The 17,833-nt window shown below is 49.3% G+C and overlaps 1 protein-coding gene across 5 annotated transcripts in view; it reads right to left on the reverse strand.

The window, feature by feature from the left end:
* The window catches only part of IKZF4 (IKAROS family zinc finger 4), a 155,940-nt gene that overhangs the window by 118,129 nt on the left and 19,978 nt on the right, over positions 1-17,833 (reverse strand). For all 5 annotated transcript variants that reach the window (XM_033939845.1, XM_033939842.1, XM_033939844.1 and 2 more), the window contains exon 2: positions 7,567-7,618. In XM_033939845.1, the coding sequence (XP_033795736.1) occupies positions 7,567-7,618 (52 nt within the window). The remainder of the gene's footprint in view (positions 1-7,566; positions 7,619-17,833) is intronic.

The following is a 17,833-nucleotide window of genomic DNA, read 5'->3' on the forward strand; positions in this document are numbered from 1 at the left end:
AAGGTTCAAATAGGATATCTAATACCATTGCATCAGTGCTACATACAATCAGGTAAGAGAGATTTGATATACTGCTTTTCGGTGCTACAACTGAAGCGGTTTACATTTTATTATATGCAGGTACTTTCTCTGTTCTCAGTAGGCTCACAATCTAAGTTTCTGTACCTAGGGCAATGTGACTTGTCTAGGATCACAAGGAACCACAGTTCTCCATGTTCTTAACCCACTGTACTAACCACTAGGCCACTCCGCCACTCCAAAACTAAATTCAGCATCCATCCAAGCCCTTTCAATAATCTCTCCTGCTGGATCCTGGTGGATCTGGTAGGACAACCCCTTTCTCGCTAGCCTGTGAAATCAGTGCCAATTAAAGACAGGTTCCATCTTCTCCCAACAATCAGTGATCAAATTTTACCTCTTAACTGCAAGATATAATTGTTTGAAAACATCCTCTCTCCCCCCCCCTCCAACTTTAATATGAAATCAGGAGAGACTCCTATTGCTCACAGCCCTGAAAAAAAACTTGCATGTATGTGTCTGGCAGGCTAGATTCTTAAGCCACATACCTTCCAGGAAAAACAGATTCCTGGAAGTTAGAGCAGGTGGCATTTATTTAGGAACAAAACCAGTAGGAACCTGTTCCAAAGGGAGGCAAGATCCTCTTAACCCTGAAACAGGTTGGACAGACAGTGTCAGGACATGCAAGATACTCGAAGCACTTTCCAAAGGAACCTGCTCTCGAACATAAGAATCACATCCTCACTTTGTACAAGGCTGAAGCTCTAAAGTGAAAGGGAAAATCAACGGCCTCAGAATGAGTTTCTTCCAGAAAAAAACACCTTAACTCCTCCTAAAGAGATTTTCTCTGAACAACTCAAACCAGAGGATGTTTAAAAACTATAATGTTTCTCTCTTATGCATGTCAGTATTTTTGCCTAATTAGTACACATTGTGGATTCATGAAAAGCCTTAAAAAAGAATCTCTCTGTGTAACTGCAGTATAGTAACAGTGTCTGTTCTGCTGCCACTCCTGGGACTTTGACAGGTTTCTGCAGAACAAGAACTGGCAGATATTGCACCCTCAGGAGACACAAGGTTGCACTGGCAATATGAACTGCTTGCAAAGGATAGGGAGAGACCCAAAAAGAAGCAGCTCCGCACTGCCTCCTCTCCCATCTACAATCACCACCTTTTCAGACAAATCAGAATGCTCTTTACCCAGCGTCCTCATTCCAGAAATTCCTCAGCGCACCGCTTCTGCCTTCTGAACCTTGATGGCAAGCACCTGCGTCAGTCTTAGCTTATGTTTCCACTTATTCCATTTACACAGAAAGCACAGTTACTTACCGTAACAGGTGTTATCCAGGGACAGCAGGCATATATTCTCACATGTGGGTGACGTCATCTACGGAGCCCCGGCGCGGACAGCTTTTCAAGCAAACTTGATAGAAGTTTCAAGTTTGCACACTGCACCACGCATGTGCGTGCCTTCTCGCCCACTAGAGGGCGCATCCCACCTCGTGGTCCTCAGTTCCATAACTAGCAAGGAAGCCATCCCCGGGGAGGCGGGCGGGTTGTGAGAATATATGCCTGCTGTCCCTGGATAACACCTGTTACGGTAAGTAACTGTGCTTTATCCCAGGACAAGCAGGCATGATATTCTCACATGTGGGTGACCTCCAAGCCAACCAAAAAAGGGTAGGTGGGAGGATGGCAATTTATGAAAACAGGTTACGTAACACCGACTGGCCAAACCGGCCATCGTTTCTGGACAAGGTGTCCAGACAGTAATGGGAGGTGAATGTATGAACCGAAGACCAAGTGGCAGCCTTACATATTTCCTCCATTGGAGTGGATCGGAGAAAGGCTATCGAAGCTGCCATTGCTCGGACCTTGTGCCCCGTGACTCGACCCGGGGGAGGAAGGCCAGCCTGAGCGTAGCAAAAGGAAATGCAAGCGGCCAACCAGTTAGACAGAGTGCGCTTGGAAACTGGATGCCCTAATCGATTGGGATCGAAGGACAAAAACAATTGAGGAACCTTCCGATGAGGCCTGGTGCGTTGAAGATAGAATGCCAACGCCCTCTTACAGTCAAGCGTGTGAAGCGCCGTCTCGCCCGGATGGGAGTGGGGCTTCGGGAAGAACACAGGAAGGACAATGGACTGATTGAGGTGGAAGTCAGACACAACTTTAGGTAAAAACTTAGGATGGGTGCGGAGAACCACCTTGTCGTGATGAAAGACCGTGAAAGGAGGGTCCGCAACCAAGGCTTGCAACTCCCCGATTCGCCTGGCGGAGGTGAGGGCAATCAGAAACACCGCCTTCCAAGTCAGACATTTCAAGGGGGACTTGTTGAGTGGCTCAAAAGGGGGTTTCATCAGTTGAGCCAGAACTACATTCAAGTTCCACACGACAGGCGGGGGCTTAAGAGGGGGGCAGACCCTGATTAACCCCTTCATGAAGCGTGTCACCAAGGGGTGGAGTGACAGAGGGCGTCCCTCCAGAGGTTGGTGGAAGGCAGAAATCGCACTGAGATGAACCCGCACCGAAGTGGTTTTCAAGCCGGAGCGCGACAAATGAAATAAATATTCTAAGACCGAGGATACCGGAACTGATACCGGATCCAGGTGAAAAGACGAACACCAGGTGGAAAACCTGGTCCATTTCTGCGCATAGCAAAGCCTCGTCGAGATCTTGCGGGAGGCTTCCAACACCTCCTTCACCGATTGAGACAGGTCCGGAGGAGTCAGGGAACAAGAAACCAAGCTGTCAGGTGCAATGACTGCAGGTTGGGATGTAACATGGATCCTTGACTCTGAGATAGCAGAGAAGGAGAGACAGGCAGGGGAAGAGGCTCCCTGGCGCTGAGCTGGAGCAGCAGGGAGAACCAGTGCTGGCGCGGCCACCGAGGTGCTATGAGAATCATCGTGGCCGTGGACGATTTTAGGTGTACCAACGTTCGCATGATCAGAGGGAACGGAGGGAATGCATACAGGAACCTCCCTTCCCAGTCGAGTAGGAAGGCATCCGCTTCCAGACGGTCCTGCGAGTACATCCGAGAACAATATAGTGGTAGTTTGTGTGTCTCCGGAGAGGCAAACAGATCCACCTGTGGCGTTCCCCAGCGAGCGAAGACCTCGCGTAGAACTGCTGAGTGTAGAGTCCACTCGTGCGGTTGCAGGAGTCGACTCAGTTTGTCCGCCAGGCAATTTCGTTCTCCTTGGATGTAGACCGCCCGGAGGAAGATGTTCCGGGAGGCCGCCCACTCCCAGAGGCGAAGAGCCTCGGAGCAGAGGGGCCATGACCCCGTTCCTCCCTGCTTGTTCACATAATACATTGCCACCTGATTGTCCGTGCGGACGAGGACCACCTGGTCCTGCAATATGTGAACGAAGGCTCGAAGTGCTAGGAAGATGGCCCGCAGCTCTAGCACGTTGATATGACACCGGCGGTCTTCTGCCGACCACAGGCCCTGCGTGCGAAGACCGTCGAGATGGGCTCCCCACGCGTACTCCGAGGAGTCCGTGGTCAGGACCTTGTGAAAAGGCGGAGTGCGGAATAATAGCCCCCTGGACAGATTTGAAGAGTCTGTCCACCAACGTAGCGATTTCCGCAAAAGCGGAGTCACCGAAATGAGGCGAGACACCGGGTCGCACTCCTGACGCCACTGGGAAGCGAGGGTCCACTGAGGGATCCTCAGGTGTAGCCTCGCAAACGGCGTGACATGTACCGTCGAGGCCATATGGCCCAGCAGCATCATCATGTGCTTGGCCGACACCTTCGACCGTTGGGAGACCTGGCGACTCATTCGTACCAAGGCTTCCAACCGCTGGGTCGGCAGGTAGGAGCGTAGGCGCACCGTGTCCAGCACCGCACCTATGAATTGAAGAGACTGCGACGGCCTCAACTGAGACTTTGGAAAGTTTATCTCGAACCCGAGAGTTTGGAGGAAGGTAATAGACTGTCGGGTCGCTGAGATAACCCCCTCCCTGGTCGGGGCTTTGATGAGCCAATCGTCCAGGTAAGGGAACACGTGGAGTCCCCGTGACCTGAGGGCTGCTGCAACCACCACCATGCACTTCGTGAATACTCGTGGGGACGCGGCCAGGCCGAAGGGCAGTACCCTGTACTGGAGGTGGAGGTCCCCCACCTGGAATCGTAAGAATCTTCGACAGGTGGGGTGCACCGGAACATGGGTGTATGCTTCCTTCAGGTCGAGGGAGCACATCCAGTCCCCTTCCTCCAAGAGGGGATACAGAACCGGGAGAGATAGCATTCGAAACTTCTCCCGGGCCAGGAATTTGTTGAGCTTCCTGAGGTCCAGAATGGGGCGCAGGTCCCCGGTCTTTTTTGGGACCAAAAAGTAGCGGGAGTAAAACCCCGTACCCCACTGGTCCTTGGGGACCGGCTCGACCGCCCGAAGCTTCAAGAGGGCTTTGGCTTCGGTTATAAGGGTCGGTAGCTGCGAACGGTTGCAGGGGACTAAACTCGGGGGACTGTCCGGCGGCGAGGACACAAAGTTGAGCGAGTAGCCCTCGGAGACGATCCGGAGCACCCAAGCGTCTGAGGTAATCCCGGTCCATGCCTCCCGGAAGGACCGGAGACGGCCCCCGATAGGAAGGGGTTCCTGTGAAAGTGCGGAGGGGAACCTGCCCCGTCCGCTCAGCCCGTCAAAAGGAAGGCGCTGGCTTAGAAGGGCCCTGCGCCGGGGCTTGGGTTTGTCCCCCTCTGCCTCGCTGAGACGGACGTCTCGGAGGCGGTCTCGAGAAAGCCGGGGTCGACTTCTGAGGGTATCGGCGCGGCGGAGGCCGAAAGGGTTTCTGAGGCGGGGGCCTAGGTTTGGGGCGGACCAGGGATGCTAGAGAGCGCTCCTGTTCCGACAAGCGTTTGGTCGCCGCATCCAATGACTCGTCGAATAACTCGGACCCCACACAAGGCAAGTCTGCCAGGCGTTCCTGCAGGTTTGGGTCCATGTCGAGGGTGCGAAGCCAGGCCAAGCGGCGCATGGCCACCGCGAGGGCCGACACCCTCGAAACCAGCTCAAAGGCGTCGTACACTGCATGGAATAGGTACAACCGCAATTGAGACAGGTTGGACATAAACTTGTCGAATCCTGCTCTTTGGGAGTCCGGTAACGAGTTTCGATATTGAGGAAGATCCTTCACCATACCCCGCAAATAGGAGGAAAAGGTGAAGGCGTAATTTAGAACCCTGGTGGCCATCAGGGAATTTGAATAGAGGCGACGGCCAAACTTGTCCAGGGTCCGCCCTTCCCTGCCTGGTGGAACCGTCGCAGAAACCCGTGAGGGCTGTGATTTTTTAAGAGCTGACTCCACCAGAAGAGACTGGTGTGAGAGCTGCGCCTTATCGAACCCTTTAGGAGGAATCGTTCTATACTTCGATTCCATTTTTGAAGGTACAGACGTGACTGTAAGAGGGTTTGACAAGTTCTTCAGCCAGGTCTGCAGAAGGACGCTGTTGAGAGGGAGTCTAGGCACCTCTCTAGGAGGAGTGGGGAGGTCCTGTTCTTCCAAAAATTCTTTGGAATACCGAGAACATACCATCTGGTCAATCCCCAGGGCTTGGGCCATGTCCTGAACGAAGGATGAAAATGAGGACGGCCTAGCCTGGGGAGACGGGGTTCTCGACCGCCCCACCGAGGAGAGGGGGGAGGCCTCATGGGAATAATGAGGATCCCTAACCGATCCCGAATCCCAGGATCCCCTCTCGAGGGCCCTCGAGGGGGAAGGGGAAGTTGTCCTCCTCGCAGAACCCTTGGGTGAGGACCCCGGGGTTCGTGGGACACTTTCCCGTTTCCTCGGCGAGGCGGCCCGGGAAGACTTCCCACGAGGTGAGCGGAGGAGCCTCGGATTGTCGAGGCGCAACTCCGACACCTGCAGCGCCTCGCCCCCGAACGACGAGGAACGGTCGCGCCGAGGCGAGCCTCGAGGTCGCTTAGACTTCCTCGATCGACGCCCCGTCCGAGGTCGCGTCGAGGGCGAGGCGTGTCTGGAAGACCCGGAGGAAGAGGAGGAAAGACGGCGCACTCTGCGCAACTTTTCTTTGGGCCTTACACTCCGCTCAGGGGGTTCCCCCGAGGTCGAGGTCCGGGGCGGGGCCGAGACCGAGGTGAACGGGGTCACTGTACCCGAGACCGAGGTCGCCGAGGCCGGGGCTCCCGCGGTCGAGGGGGCCGAGGCCGGGGCCTCCGAGACCGAAGGCGCTCCGGCCGAGGTCGAGGCCGCCGGGACCGCAGCACGCTGCAACACTTCCAGGGCTCCCGATAGCTCCGATGAGATCAGAGCTCGGAGGAGATCCTGGAAGGCTGGAATCCCCACGAAGGTGGGGAGTTCCGAGTCCGGGGCACACTCCCTGGAGGGCGACCTCGGTCTCGAGTATTCCCTCGGGGTGTGCGGAGTCGAGGTCCGATGCGGGGCCGGGGTCGACCCACCCGCTTTGGCCTGACTCGAGGATGGCTTCTTTGCTGAAGGGGATGGAACAGAGGACTTACCCGAGGCTTGCTTCACTGACGACGCCTTCGAGGATGAGGGTCGGGGCGAGGCCGAGGCCCCTGAGGACGCCGAGGCCGAGGTCAAGGCCGGGGCCGAAGCCGGGGCCGACGTCGAGGCCTTAGGCGGCGCGTCGACGGCGAACAAATCCGCCATTCTGGCCTTGCGGCGACGTAGGGCCCTGTTTTGGAAGGTAGAGCAGCGATCACACGACTCTGTCGGATGTTCGGGCCCCAGACAGACAATGCACCACCGGTGAGGGTCAGTGATGGAAAGCAACCTCTCGCACCGGCTGCACTTTTTGAATCCCGTAGCAGGACGGGACATCCACGAAGAAAAAGAAGAAGGCCGGGAACGTACCGACGTCCCCGGCCACGGCTTCCGGGAGCCCCCGGAGCCAGACGAAAACGAAATACTTTTTTTTTTTTTTTTTTTTTGAAAAGAACCGAAAAGAAAAAAAGCAGTACCGCGAACTAATTCGATGGAAAAACAAACTAACGCGGCAGCTAGAAGGCAAAAACACTGGAGCTCAGATCCACAGGGCTTTCTTGCTCCGCGGAAAAATTTGAACTGAGGACCACGAGGTGGGATGCGCCCTCTAGTGGGCGAGAAGGCACGCACATGCGTGGTGCAGTGTGCAAACTTGAAACTTCTATCAAGTTTGCTTGAAAAGCTGTCCGCGCCGGGGCTCCGTAGATGACGTCACCCACATGTGAGAATATCATGCCTGCTTGTCCTGGGATAACTTGTGTTATAAGATAAAAGATATTCACTAATATAGATAATCTTTATTGATCATCTCTTCCCACCCCTCAGGCTCTATAGTTCATCAACACCCTGTACTGACAACACCCCCTGTTCAGGAGGTCAGGATCAGGATGAGATTTATGGGGTGTCTAATCTGATTTCTTGAGCAGGTTCTGTATGCACACCAGCACCCTAAACAAAGAAGGCACTATTTTTTCATGCTAGCAGCATATGGAGACCAGAAATCAAGTTGCAAAGCTCTCAGAACTCAGACACCAACATGCAGTCTAAGAAAGACAAACTGGCTTACCAGAGAGATAAGAGCGCCCGTTGCAGTCTTCTAAATCCATCTTTAAAGTGCTCTGTGAAATAGAAAAAGAAATTGAGTCTCATCGAGTGTGTGGCTCTCATTCAATCCTGCCCTGCAGTATCCCCGCAACACCAGTACTGTGACCCTCATTCAGAGCTCTGCCAATACACCTCAAACCTTCCCTGTGCCATGTTTTCAACTGAACATCTCAAGGTATGAACCTTACCAAGGTGCAGTTCCCTCTCACTTCACTGCGGGAGGCCTCGTTATACCTTTTGGATGACTCTCCCCCATTCAAGTTACTATGAGGTGGGCTTCTGATAATGAGGTTCTAGAGGGAAAGTGTATAATCAGAGAGGTTCACCTCTTTGCACAATATTACTTCTCAATCCTGACTGGAATCAGTAAAGGACTTTACTCATTTTCATCCAGTCAGTAAAGCTTTTCTGTTTGGGTACTGGAAGCAGAGGGGGGGGAATAGATTCATTTGTGAACAGGCCTCACTTTTAGTGTATGTACCTCCCATATTTTGCTAATGTTGAATTGGTCCACTGCCCTACTATCGGTATGACTCCCAGGGCCAGACTAACCACTAGGCCCAGTAGGCACGTGCCTAGGGCCTGAAATGGTCAGGGGGGCCCGATGAAGGAAGGCATCAACATTGCTTTTTCCAAACGGCGATGAACCCCTCCAGCATTGATCGGCAACATAGGACCACTGATCGGCAACGCGGCCCCCCCATCGACGGAATGATCGGCGATGGACCTTCCCCCCATCGACAAAAAGTATGACAAGCAAGCAACGCAGGTAAGAAAAGCAACAGGAAGTGTAATTTTGTAAGCGGTGCTGCTTGCCCAAATCTTCCCCCTGACGCAGCTTCCTGTTTCTGCCTGGGCATGTCAGAGGGAAGCTTTGGGCAAGCAGCACCGCTTGCAAAATTACAGTTCCTGTTGCCTTTCTTACCTGCGTTGCTTGCTTGTCATACTTTCTGTCGATGGGGGGAGGAGGTCCGTCGCCAATCGGTCCGTTGATGTGGGGAAGGCCCACGTTGCCAATCGATGCTTGGGGGGGGACATTGCCATTCTAAAAAAAAAAAATCGGAATGAAATGGGTGAGATGGGCATGGGGTGGAGGGAGAGAGAGAAGGGGGCAGGGCAGATAATGGAAGTGGGGAGAAGTGAGACAGAATGGTGCAGGGCAGATGATGGATGTGGGAAGAAAGGGAAGGGCAGGACAGATGATGGAAGTGGGGAGAAGGGAGACAGAAGGGAGCAGGGCAGATGATGGATGTGGGAAGAAAGGGACAGGGCAGGACAGATGATGGAAATGGGGAGAAGGGAAACAGAAGGGATCAGGGCAGATGATGAATGTGGGAAGAAAGGGGCAGGGCAGATGATGGAAGTGAGGAGAACTTGTGCCCAGCCCTGACCTACTCACCACTGCTGCTGCTTTCCCACATGCTGGATGGGGGAAGGGAAGAAGATAGTTAGTGAAATAGTGGAGAGGTGAAGGAAAGGGGTGGCAAGCTGTGAGTAGACACAGTGAAAAGAGGGAAACTGAGGGCTGAATAGTAAGAAAGAATTTAATTTAGACAGAGGCAGAAAATAGAGAAGGAAGACCAGAGAAGAAAAGGAAAGGGAAAAAAGAGGAGAGAGATGCCAAATAACGGGGAAGGACACAGAGATATCAGATCCGAGTGAAGGAAATGAGAAGAGAGAAAGAGATGCTAAAAACCACAGGGGGGGAGGGAAGGAGAGATGGAAGGAAAGAGATGCCAGACTATGAGGGGAACAGAGGGAAGGTGATGGATGCCAGACCAAGAAGGGAAGGGGGCAAGAACTGAGATGGCAGAGGGAGACAGACATTTTCTGGAAGGGGCAGACAAATGGATGGAAGGAAGAGAATGATAAGAAGATGAGGAAAGCAGAAACCATATGACAAAGATAGAAAAAAACTATATTTTTTTTTTTGCTTTAGGATAAAGTAGTATTGTAGCTGTGTTGATAAATGTTTAAAAATAGAAATAGTGATCCTTTTATTGGACAAATTTTATTCATTTTTATTAACTTTCAGAGACCAAATTCTTCCTCAGGTCAGGACAGGATACTGCAACAGCAGTATACTTTACTGACCTAAGGAAAGAGGTTTTGACCTCTGAAAGCTAATTAAAAAATGTATTAATGCAATAAAATGGTATCACTTGTTTTCAATTTTTTGTTTTATTTGTTAATTTGTAAAGTGATTTGTTATTTCTCTTTTTTCAAATTTACATCTGCTATCTTTATATTTTGTTCAGTTTTGGGGATATGCACCATTGTTTCTTCACCTCTAAACTGCACCGTTCCTTCGGTCTGTACCACAAGCCAGCATGCTGAATGCTCTGCACTAGAGAATGACACGGTGACAAAATTCATCACCGTTCCCGTCCCCGCGGATAACCGCGGGAAAACAATCTTCATGTCATTCTTTAAGGAGAGAAGGAAGAATCAGAGTATGAATGGCCACAACCACTGACCCACAAGCTTTGCTTTGAAGAATGCTGGTGTAGAAGGATTGAGGTTGAAATAGACACGGGATTATTTCCCGTGGTTATCCGCGGGGACGGGGACGGTGATGAATTTTGTCACCATGTCATTCTCTGCTCTGCACTGCTCTGATGGTCATAAAATTCTTATGATTGTCAAAACAGCACAGAACATTCAGCCTGCCAGCCAGCACTAAAAACCTCTTCCGTGTTTTTGTAAAAAAAGGGGTTTAGTTTGTGGGGGGGGGGGGGGGGGGCTAGGGGACCCAGTGTACTTGTGTGCCTAGGGGCCCTCGAAGAATTAATCCTGCCCTGATGACTCCCTTACCCTTTGCCTCTCTCCAAAATAAACTGGCAAGCTACCTCTATCAATAGAGGGATGTTTCCTTTTACAATTAGCCTACTTCAAATGAGGTGATAAATGCTGCCTTAGAACATTGCTTTCACAGTTACAAGTAAATCTGCTAATTAATTTCCTGTGTTTTCAGGGGGAAAACTATTAATTCCTCACACAGAAAAGTTTAAAAGTGATAATTTATTGTAATGAGGTCTCTTAAGTGAGAGAAACAAATGGCTGGATATTCAGGTTATTTTATTACATATAAGAGGTGGCAAAGAATACCCAAAACAGTAAAGAAATGTCAGAGTAATTTTGCAGGGATTGGAGAAGGCCCCAAATACTTCCATTGATCTCCATCTTCTGTAAGATCCAAGTAAGAACATTTTCAACGTACAGCTAGGCTTTTCTGATTAATGCCAGAAACCATGCTGCTAATCCCTTCTAAGGCAGGCTCAGGTATGGGAGAAACTCCCACTAGCAAACTCACCAATTAAATCTATGACAGAACCTAACTCAAGCTTCCAGCAACCAGTGTGAGGCAGCTGGTTAGGCAGCATAGCTCAAATTTACATAGCTATGGGATACCGCCACAGTCTCCTGGACACCTGGGTGGTCCTGTTCCCACAGATAACAGGGCTGACCACAGCAGGTGGTCTGTACAGTTAGGTACATGGTTTGACTTGTTGCTATTCTGACACCCACTTGTTTGCCTTCCCGTCCCTAAAGTGCTGCATCTACAAGAGATTCCTCGACAGATCCCTGGTGTTCCAGGCATGCAAATGGAACAAATGTCTATCCACTCTCATCTCTAATTCTCCCTCCTACCAAACTTTCAGGAAGTCAATCAAAACTTATCTCTTTGACAAATATCTCTGACTCCCGCCCTCCTTGTAACTCTACTTTTAACTATGCCTTGTACCTCCCACCTTCCTGCACCTCCCACCTACCTGCCTTCTCCCTACCTGCACCTCCCACCTACCTGCACCCGACTTCCTAAGCCAGGCTGATTGACTTGTTTATAACCTCTCTATCTCCTTCTTGCCTGCTCCCGACTCGCTAAGTTATATTGATTGATTGACTTATTTGTAAATTTCGCTGTAGATGTACAGTCTCTTGTCATGTAAACCGCTCTGAACTATTCTGGTACTGCGGTATACAAAAATAAAGTTATTATTATTATTATTATTATCTGTTGTCTAATGGATTTCTAAGTGTCCTTTTGATGCCTGTTCTACAAGGTACTGCTCTCATACATTCTAAGGATGAGAATGTTCAGTTCAGCTGCTCTGGTACCCATTCATACCAACAAAATAAATTTAGCCATCAGGTGTTTTCCTTCTGTTATCCTTTGGTGTGCCACAGAAACTCTCTGCGCTGCTTTTCTCCTTTACCTATAGAAAGTGATTTAAATTTTATGATAGTAATCGGCACATGCGACTGGGTCACAGCAAAAGTATCCTGCGCATGTTCTTCGAGAACTAGTTCTGATGGATTCTGAGCATCTCTTCAAATCCTTTGCTAAAAAAACAGCCTTGCAATACTTATGACACCAGCAAGAGCCACAATGAAGATGAAAACAAACTCAATATGAATGATTTCCTAACAAGCAGACATTTTACTTCCTGTTCTTTGCAAAGATTGGAGAATTCAAACCACAAATCTGCCTACACAAACAGCAGGATAATGAACTGCTCTTTAAGTAATCACAGCTGCCTAACCAGCAAGAACTGGAGCCAGCCCCAAACTGTATTAGTGTAACAAGTAGCAGATTTTGCTGCAAAGAATCACTACTTTGGCAACCAAGAAGGATACTGCTGAATTCTGCATGTGATCTTGCGTCTGCTGCTTTGAGTGCAAGAGTTCAGAATATTCAAGTGCATATGAGATCATGGTCAAGTGTCCAGGGATGTCTACGAACAGGATCACTCAATTTCCACCACTCACTGGAACTGACCTGGCATACAGCCCCTGCCTCTTAACAATGTTGCTCAAAGCACTAGGTCAAAGGACTTACTTACCGTAACAGATGTTATCCAGGGACAGCAGGCAGATATTCTCACACATGGGTGACATCACCGACAGAGCCCCAGTACGGACACTTTAAAAGTGCATTCCCACTTTAAGACTTGAGAAAGTTAGCGACAGCCCGCACCACGCATGCGCGAGTGCCTTCCTGCCCGACATAGTTCAGTTCAGATAAGCCAGCTAAGATGCAAACCAGGGGAGGTGAGAATATCTGCCTGCGGTCCCTGGATAACACCTGTTATGGTAAGTAACTGTGCTTTATCCCAGGACAAGCAAGTAGCATATTCTCACATATGGGTGACGTCCAAGCTAACCAGAAAGGGATGGTGGGAGTGTTGGCCTTTAAGAAAATAAATTTTGTAATACTGACTGGCCAAAGTGCCCATCCCATCTGAAAAAAGATTCCAGACAGTAATGAGAGGTGAAAGTATAAACCGAGAATCAGATTTCTTCAATAGGGGTGGATCTAAGGAAAGCTACAGAAGTTTCCATAGCTTGGACCTTGTGGGCTGTGACACGACCCTCCAGTTGCAGTCCAGCCTGAGCATAACAGAAGGATATGCAGGCAGCCAACCAGTTGGAAATTGTTCTCTTGGAAACAGGACGCCCCAACTTGTTAGGATCAAAAGAGAGGAAAAGTTGTGGAGATGTTCTATTCAGCTTTGTTCCGTCAATGTAAAAGGCCAGGGTTGCCCAAAAGGTCGATCGCAAAAGCAATATGATTCAATTGTGGATAGACTTGCGTTGCCTTTACGGTCTTTTCTCTCTGCTTCCCAGATGACAGGCCAGGCATGTACAAGCCTTCCCTCCAATCGCTGCCTGGCTGGCCCAGAACTTCCTCTCCAATATCAGAATTGACGTGGGGGAGGGGGGAGGCTTGTGGGCCTGGTGCTTGTACGCGCATGGCCTGGCATCGGGGAAGCAGGGAGAAATTGGCGGTGGTGGCTGGGGGGCAGTGAGAGAGAAAGACAGACAGAAAGGAAGGGGGGGCAGGGAGAGAGAAAGAAAGAAAGGGGGGCAGGGAGAGAGAAAGAAAGGAAGCAAGGAGAGAAAGAAAGACAGAAAGAAAAAGTTGCAAGGAGAGAGAACATAAGAACATAAGCATTGCCTCTGCCAAGTCAGACCAGGGGTCCATCGTGCCCAGCAGTCCGCTCCCGCGGCGACCCTCCAGGTCCATGACCTGAAAGTTTTCCGTACCTAACCTAAAATGTCCATACCCTATTCGCTCAATGTTCTGTAAGGTAAACCTCTATCTGTACCCTGTTATCCCCTTCGCTTCCAGGAAGTCATCCTGTCCCTTTTTGAACCCCAGAATTGTACTCTGTCTTATCACCTCTCCGGGAAGCGCGTTCCAGGTGTCTACCACCCGTTGAGTGAAGAAGAACTTCCTTGCATTCGTTATGAATCTGTCTCCTCTCAGTTTTTCTGAATGACCTCTTGTTTTAGTTGTCCCTGCTAGTCTAAAGAATCTGTCCCTCTCCACCTATTCTATGCCTTTCATGATTTTATAAGTCTCTATCATGTCCCCTCTATGTCTCCGCTTTTCCAGGGTAAAGAGCCGCAGCCTGTCTAACCGTTCGGCATATGAAAGGTTCTCCATACCCTTTATCATCCTCGTTGCTCTCCTCTGGACCCTCTCGAGTATTGCCACGTCCTTCTTGAGGTATGGCGACCAGTATTGGACGCAGTATTCCAGATGTGGGCGCACCATTGCTCGATACAGTGGCAGAATAACTTCCTTCGTTCTGGTAGTAATACCTTTTTTGATAATGCCCAACATTCTGCTAGCTTTTTTTGAGGCCGCTGCACATTGCGCCGCCGGCTTCATTGTGTTTTCCACCAATACCCCCAGAACTTTTTCTTGGCTGCCTTCCCCGAGTACCCTCCCTCCCATCGTATAGCTGTACATGGAGTTCCCCTTCCCTATGTGCAAGACCTTACATTTCTCCACATTGAAGCTCATCTGCCATTTTTTTGCCCACTCACTCAGTTTGTTCAGGTCGCTCTGCAGTTCTATGCATTCCTCAACAGTTCTGACCCTGCTGGAGAGTTTTGTGTCATCCGCGAATTTGATAACTTCGCACTTCGTCCCCGTTTCTAGATCATTAATAAATATATTGAACAGCAGTGGTCCCAGCACTGACCCTTGCGGAACACCACTTGTGACCCCTATCCAGTCAGAGTAGTGCCCCTTTACTCCTACCCTCTGCTTCCTGCCCGCCAGCCAATTTTTGATCCATCTGTGCACGTCCCCTTCCACCCCGTGACTCCACAGTTTCTTCAGTAGGCGTTCATGGGACACCTTGTCGAAGGCTTTTTGGAAATCTAGATATACGATGTCTACGGGGTCACCTTGGTCCAATTGTTTACTTATCCCCTCAAAGAAATGCAGTAGATTCGTCTGGCATGATCGGCCTTTACAGAAACCATGCTGGCTTGATCTCATCAGATTATGTTTTCCTATATGCTCATTGATACCTTCCCTGATCAGTGATTCGGCCATCTTCCCCGGAACAGAGGTCAAGCTTACTGGTCTGTAGTTTCCCGGGTCACCTCTTGCTCCTTTTTTGAAGATCGGTGTAACATTCGCTATCTTCCAGTCCTCCGGGATTACCCCTGTTCTCAAGGACAGGTTGCAAATATGCCGCAGTAACTCTGCTGTTTCATCTCTGAGCTCTTTCAGTATTCTCGGGTGGATCCCGTCTGGGCCCGGAGCTTTGTCAGTTTTTAATCTATCTATCCGCCTGAGAACGTCTTCGAGGGTTACCTCCATGCATGATAATTTCCCCTCTTGATCTCCCCTTAAGATTTCTTCCGGTTCTGGCACACTGGATGTGTCTTCTATTGTAAAGACCGACAAGAAGAACTTGTTTAGCCTACCAGCCACCTCTTTTTCCTCTTTCACCACTCCCTTCCGGTCACCCTCATCCAGGGGTCCCACCTCCTCCCTCGCTGGCTGTTTCCCTTTCACATACCGGAAAAATGGTTTGAAATTTCTTGCTTCCTTGGCCAGTCTCTCCTCATACTCTTTCTTGGCTTTCCTGACTACTCGGTGACATTCTTTTTGATGCTTCCTGTGCTCTCTCCAATTTTCTTCGGTTTTGTCTTTTTTCCACATCCGAAATTATTTCTTCTTGTCTCCTATCACTTTCTTTACTTCACTTGTTATCCATGCAGGGTCCTTAGTCTGATTCTTTTTGGATCCTTTCCTAAATCTTGGTATATATAGGTTTTGCGTCTTGTTTACTGTGTCCTTGAATAGGGACCAAGCTTGCTCCACAGTCCGAGTTTCCTTGGAGCTGTTTCTGAGCTTCTTTCTCACCATTTGTCTCATGGCATCATAGTTCCCTTTCTTGAAGTTAAACGTTGTTGCCTTGGAAGAAAGAAAAGGGAGCAAGGAGAGAGACAGAAAGAAAGAAAGAAAGGGGGCATGGAGAGAGAAACAGAAAAAAGAAAGAAGGGAGCAGGGAGAGAGAAAGAAAGGTGGTATGGAGAGAGAAAGAAAGAAAGAAAGCGGGCAGGGAGAGAGAAAGATAGAAAGAAAGACAAATAAAGAAAAAGGGGCAGGGAGAGAGATAGACAGAAAAAAATAAAGGGGGGCAGGGAGAGAGAAAGAAAGACAGAAAGAAAGGGTGGCAGGGAAAGAAAGGGGGCAGGGAGAGAGAAAGAAAGACAAAAAGAAAGATAGAAGGGGGGCAGGGAGAGAGAGAGAAAGAAAGAAAGAGGAGGGGGCAGGGAGAGAAGAAGGAAAAGTTGGACTCACGGAGGGACAGAGAGAGATGCTGGTTGGGGAATGGAATGAGGTCTGGAGAGGAAGCATGCAGGAGGCAGAACGAAAGAAATATTGGATTTACAGTCAGAAGAAGGAAGTGCAACCAGAGACTCATGAAATCACCAGACAGCAAAGGTAGGAAAATGATTTTATTTTAAATTTAGTGTTCAAAATATGTCTGTTTTGAGAATTTATATCTGCTGTCTATAGTTTGCACTATGGCCCCCTTTTACTAAACCACCATAGTGGTTTTTAGCGCAGGGAGCCTAAGAGTGTCAGGAGCAGCACAGGGCATTCAACACAGCTCCCTGTGCTAAAAATCACTATCGCGGTTTAGTAAAAGGGGAGGAGGTATATTTGTCTACTTTTGTATAGCTGTTACTGAGGTGACATTGCATATTTAAAGTCATCTGCCTTGATCTCTTTGAAAAAAAAAAACCAAATATAAATGATAATTAACATTTTCTCTGCGCACAGTATGCTTTCTGTTTTTTAAAATTTTATTGTTGGTAGATCATTTTGACTTGGTCATTTTAAAAGTAGTTCGCAGGCCAAAAATGTGTGGGCACCCCTGTAATAGGCCAGAGTATGAAGAGCCATTTCTCTTGCATGAGAATGAGGCTTAGGGAAAAAAATCTGGAAGTACAATTGACTGATTAAGATGAAAATCAGTGACAACTCTGGATGTGTGCAAAGAACCACCTTGTCATGCTGAAAAACTGTAGAACATAAGAAGTGTCTCTGCTGGGTCAGACCAGAGGTCCACTGTGCCCAGCAGTCCGCTCGCGCGGCGGCCCAACAGGTTCATGACCTGTGTAGTAGTCCTCTATCTATACCCCTTTATCCCCTTTTCCTTCAGAAAATTATTCAATTCCTTCTTAAATTCTAATACCGTACTCTGTCTTATCACGCCCTCTGGAAGCTCATTTTAGGTGTTCACCACCCGCTGGGTGAAGAAAAACTTCCTAGCATTGGTTTTGAATCTGTCCCCTTTCAGCTTTTCCGAATGTCCTCTCATTCTTGTAGTTTTCGAAAGTTGGAAGAATCTGTCCCTCTCCACTTTCTCTATGTCCTTCATGATCTTGTAAGTCTCTATCATATCCCCTCTAATTTTCCTCTTCTCCAGGGAAAAGAGCCCCAGTTTCTCCAGGTGGATCTGCAACTAACGCCTGAAGCTCGCTGACTCTCCTTGCTGAAGTGATTGAGATGAGAAAGACAACTTTCCAGGTGAGAAACTTGAGATGAGCTGTAGCCACTGGTTCAAACGGAGGCTTCGTTAATCTGGAAAGAACTACATTAAGATCCCAGACTACTGGAGGAGGCTTAAGAGGTGGTTTTACATTGAGAAGCCCCTTCATGAATCTAGAGACCAAAGGATGAGCAGTGAGAGGTTTTCCCTGGACTGGTTGGTGAAAAGCCGTAATAGCTCTGAGATGCACTCTAATACACAGTTCTTCAACCGCCAGTCCGCAGGAAATTTTTGCTGGTCCACGCAGGGCCGGCAAGATCAGCATCGGAAGCGTGCGCTGGGCCGGAGAGATATTGGGGAGCCTCAGACAGTGGCTTTCTCCCCTCTCCGCAGCTCTCCTTTACTTCCCAGCGCAGC

This window comes from Geotrypetes seraphini, chromosome 3 (genome assembly GCF_902459505.1).
Source record: "Geotrypetes seraphini chromosome 3, aGeoSer1.1, whole genome shotgun sequence".
NCBI lineage: Eukaryota > Metazoa > Chordata > Amphibia > Gymnophiona > Dermophiidae > Geotrypetes > Geotrypetes seraphini.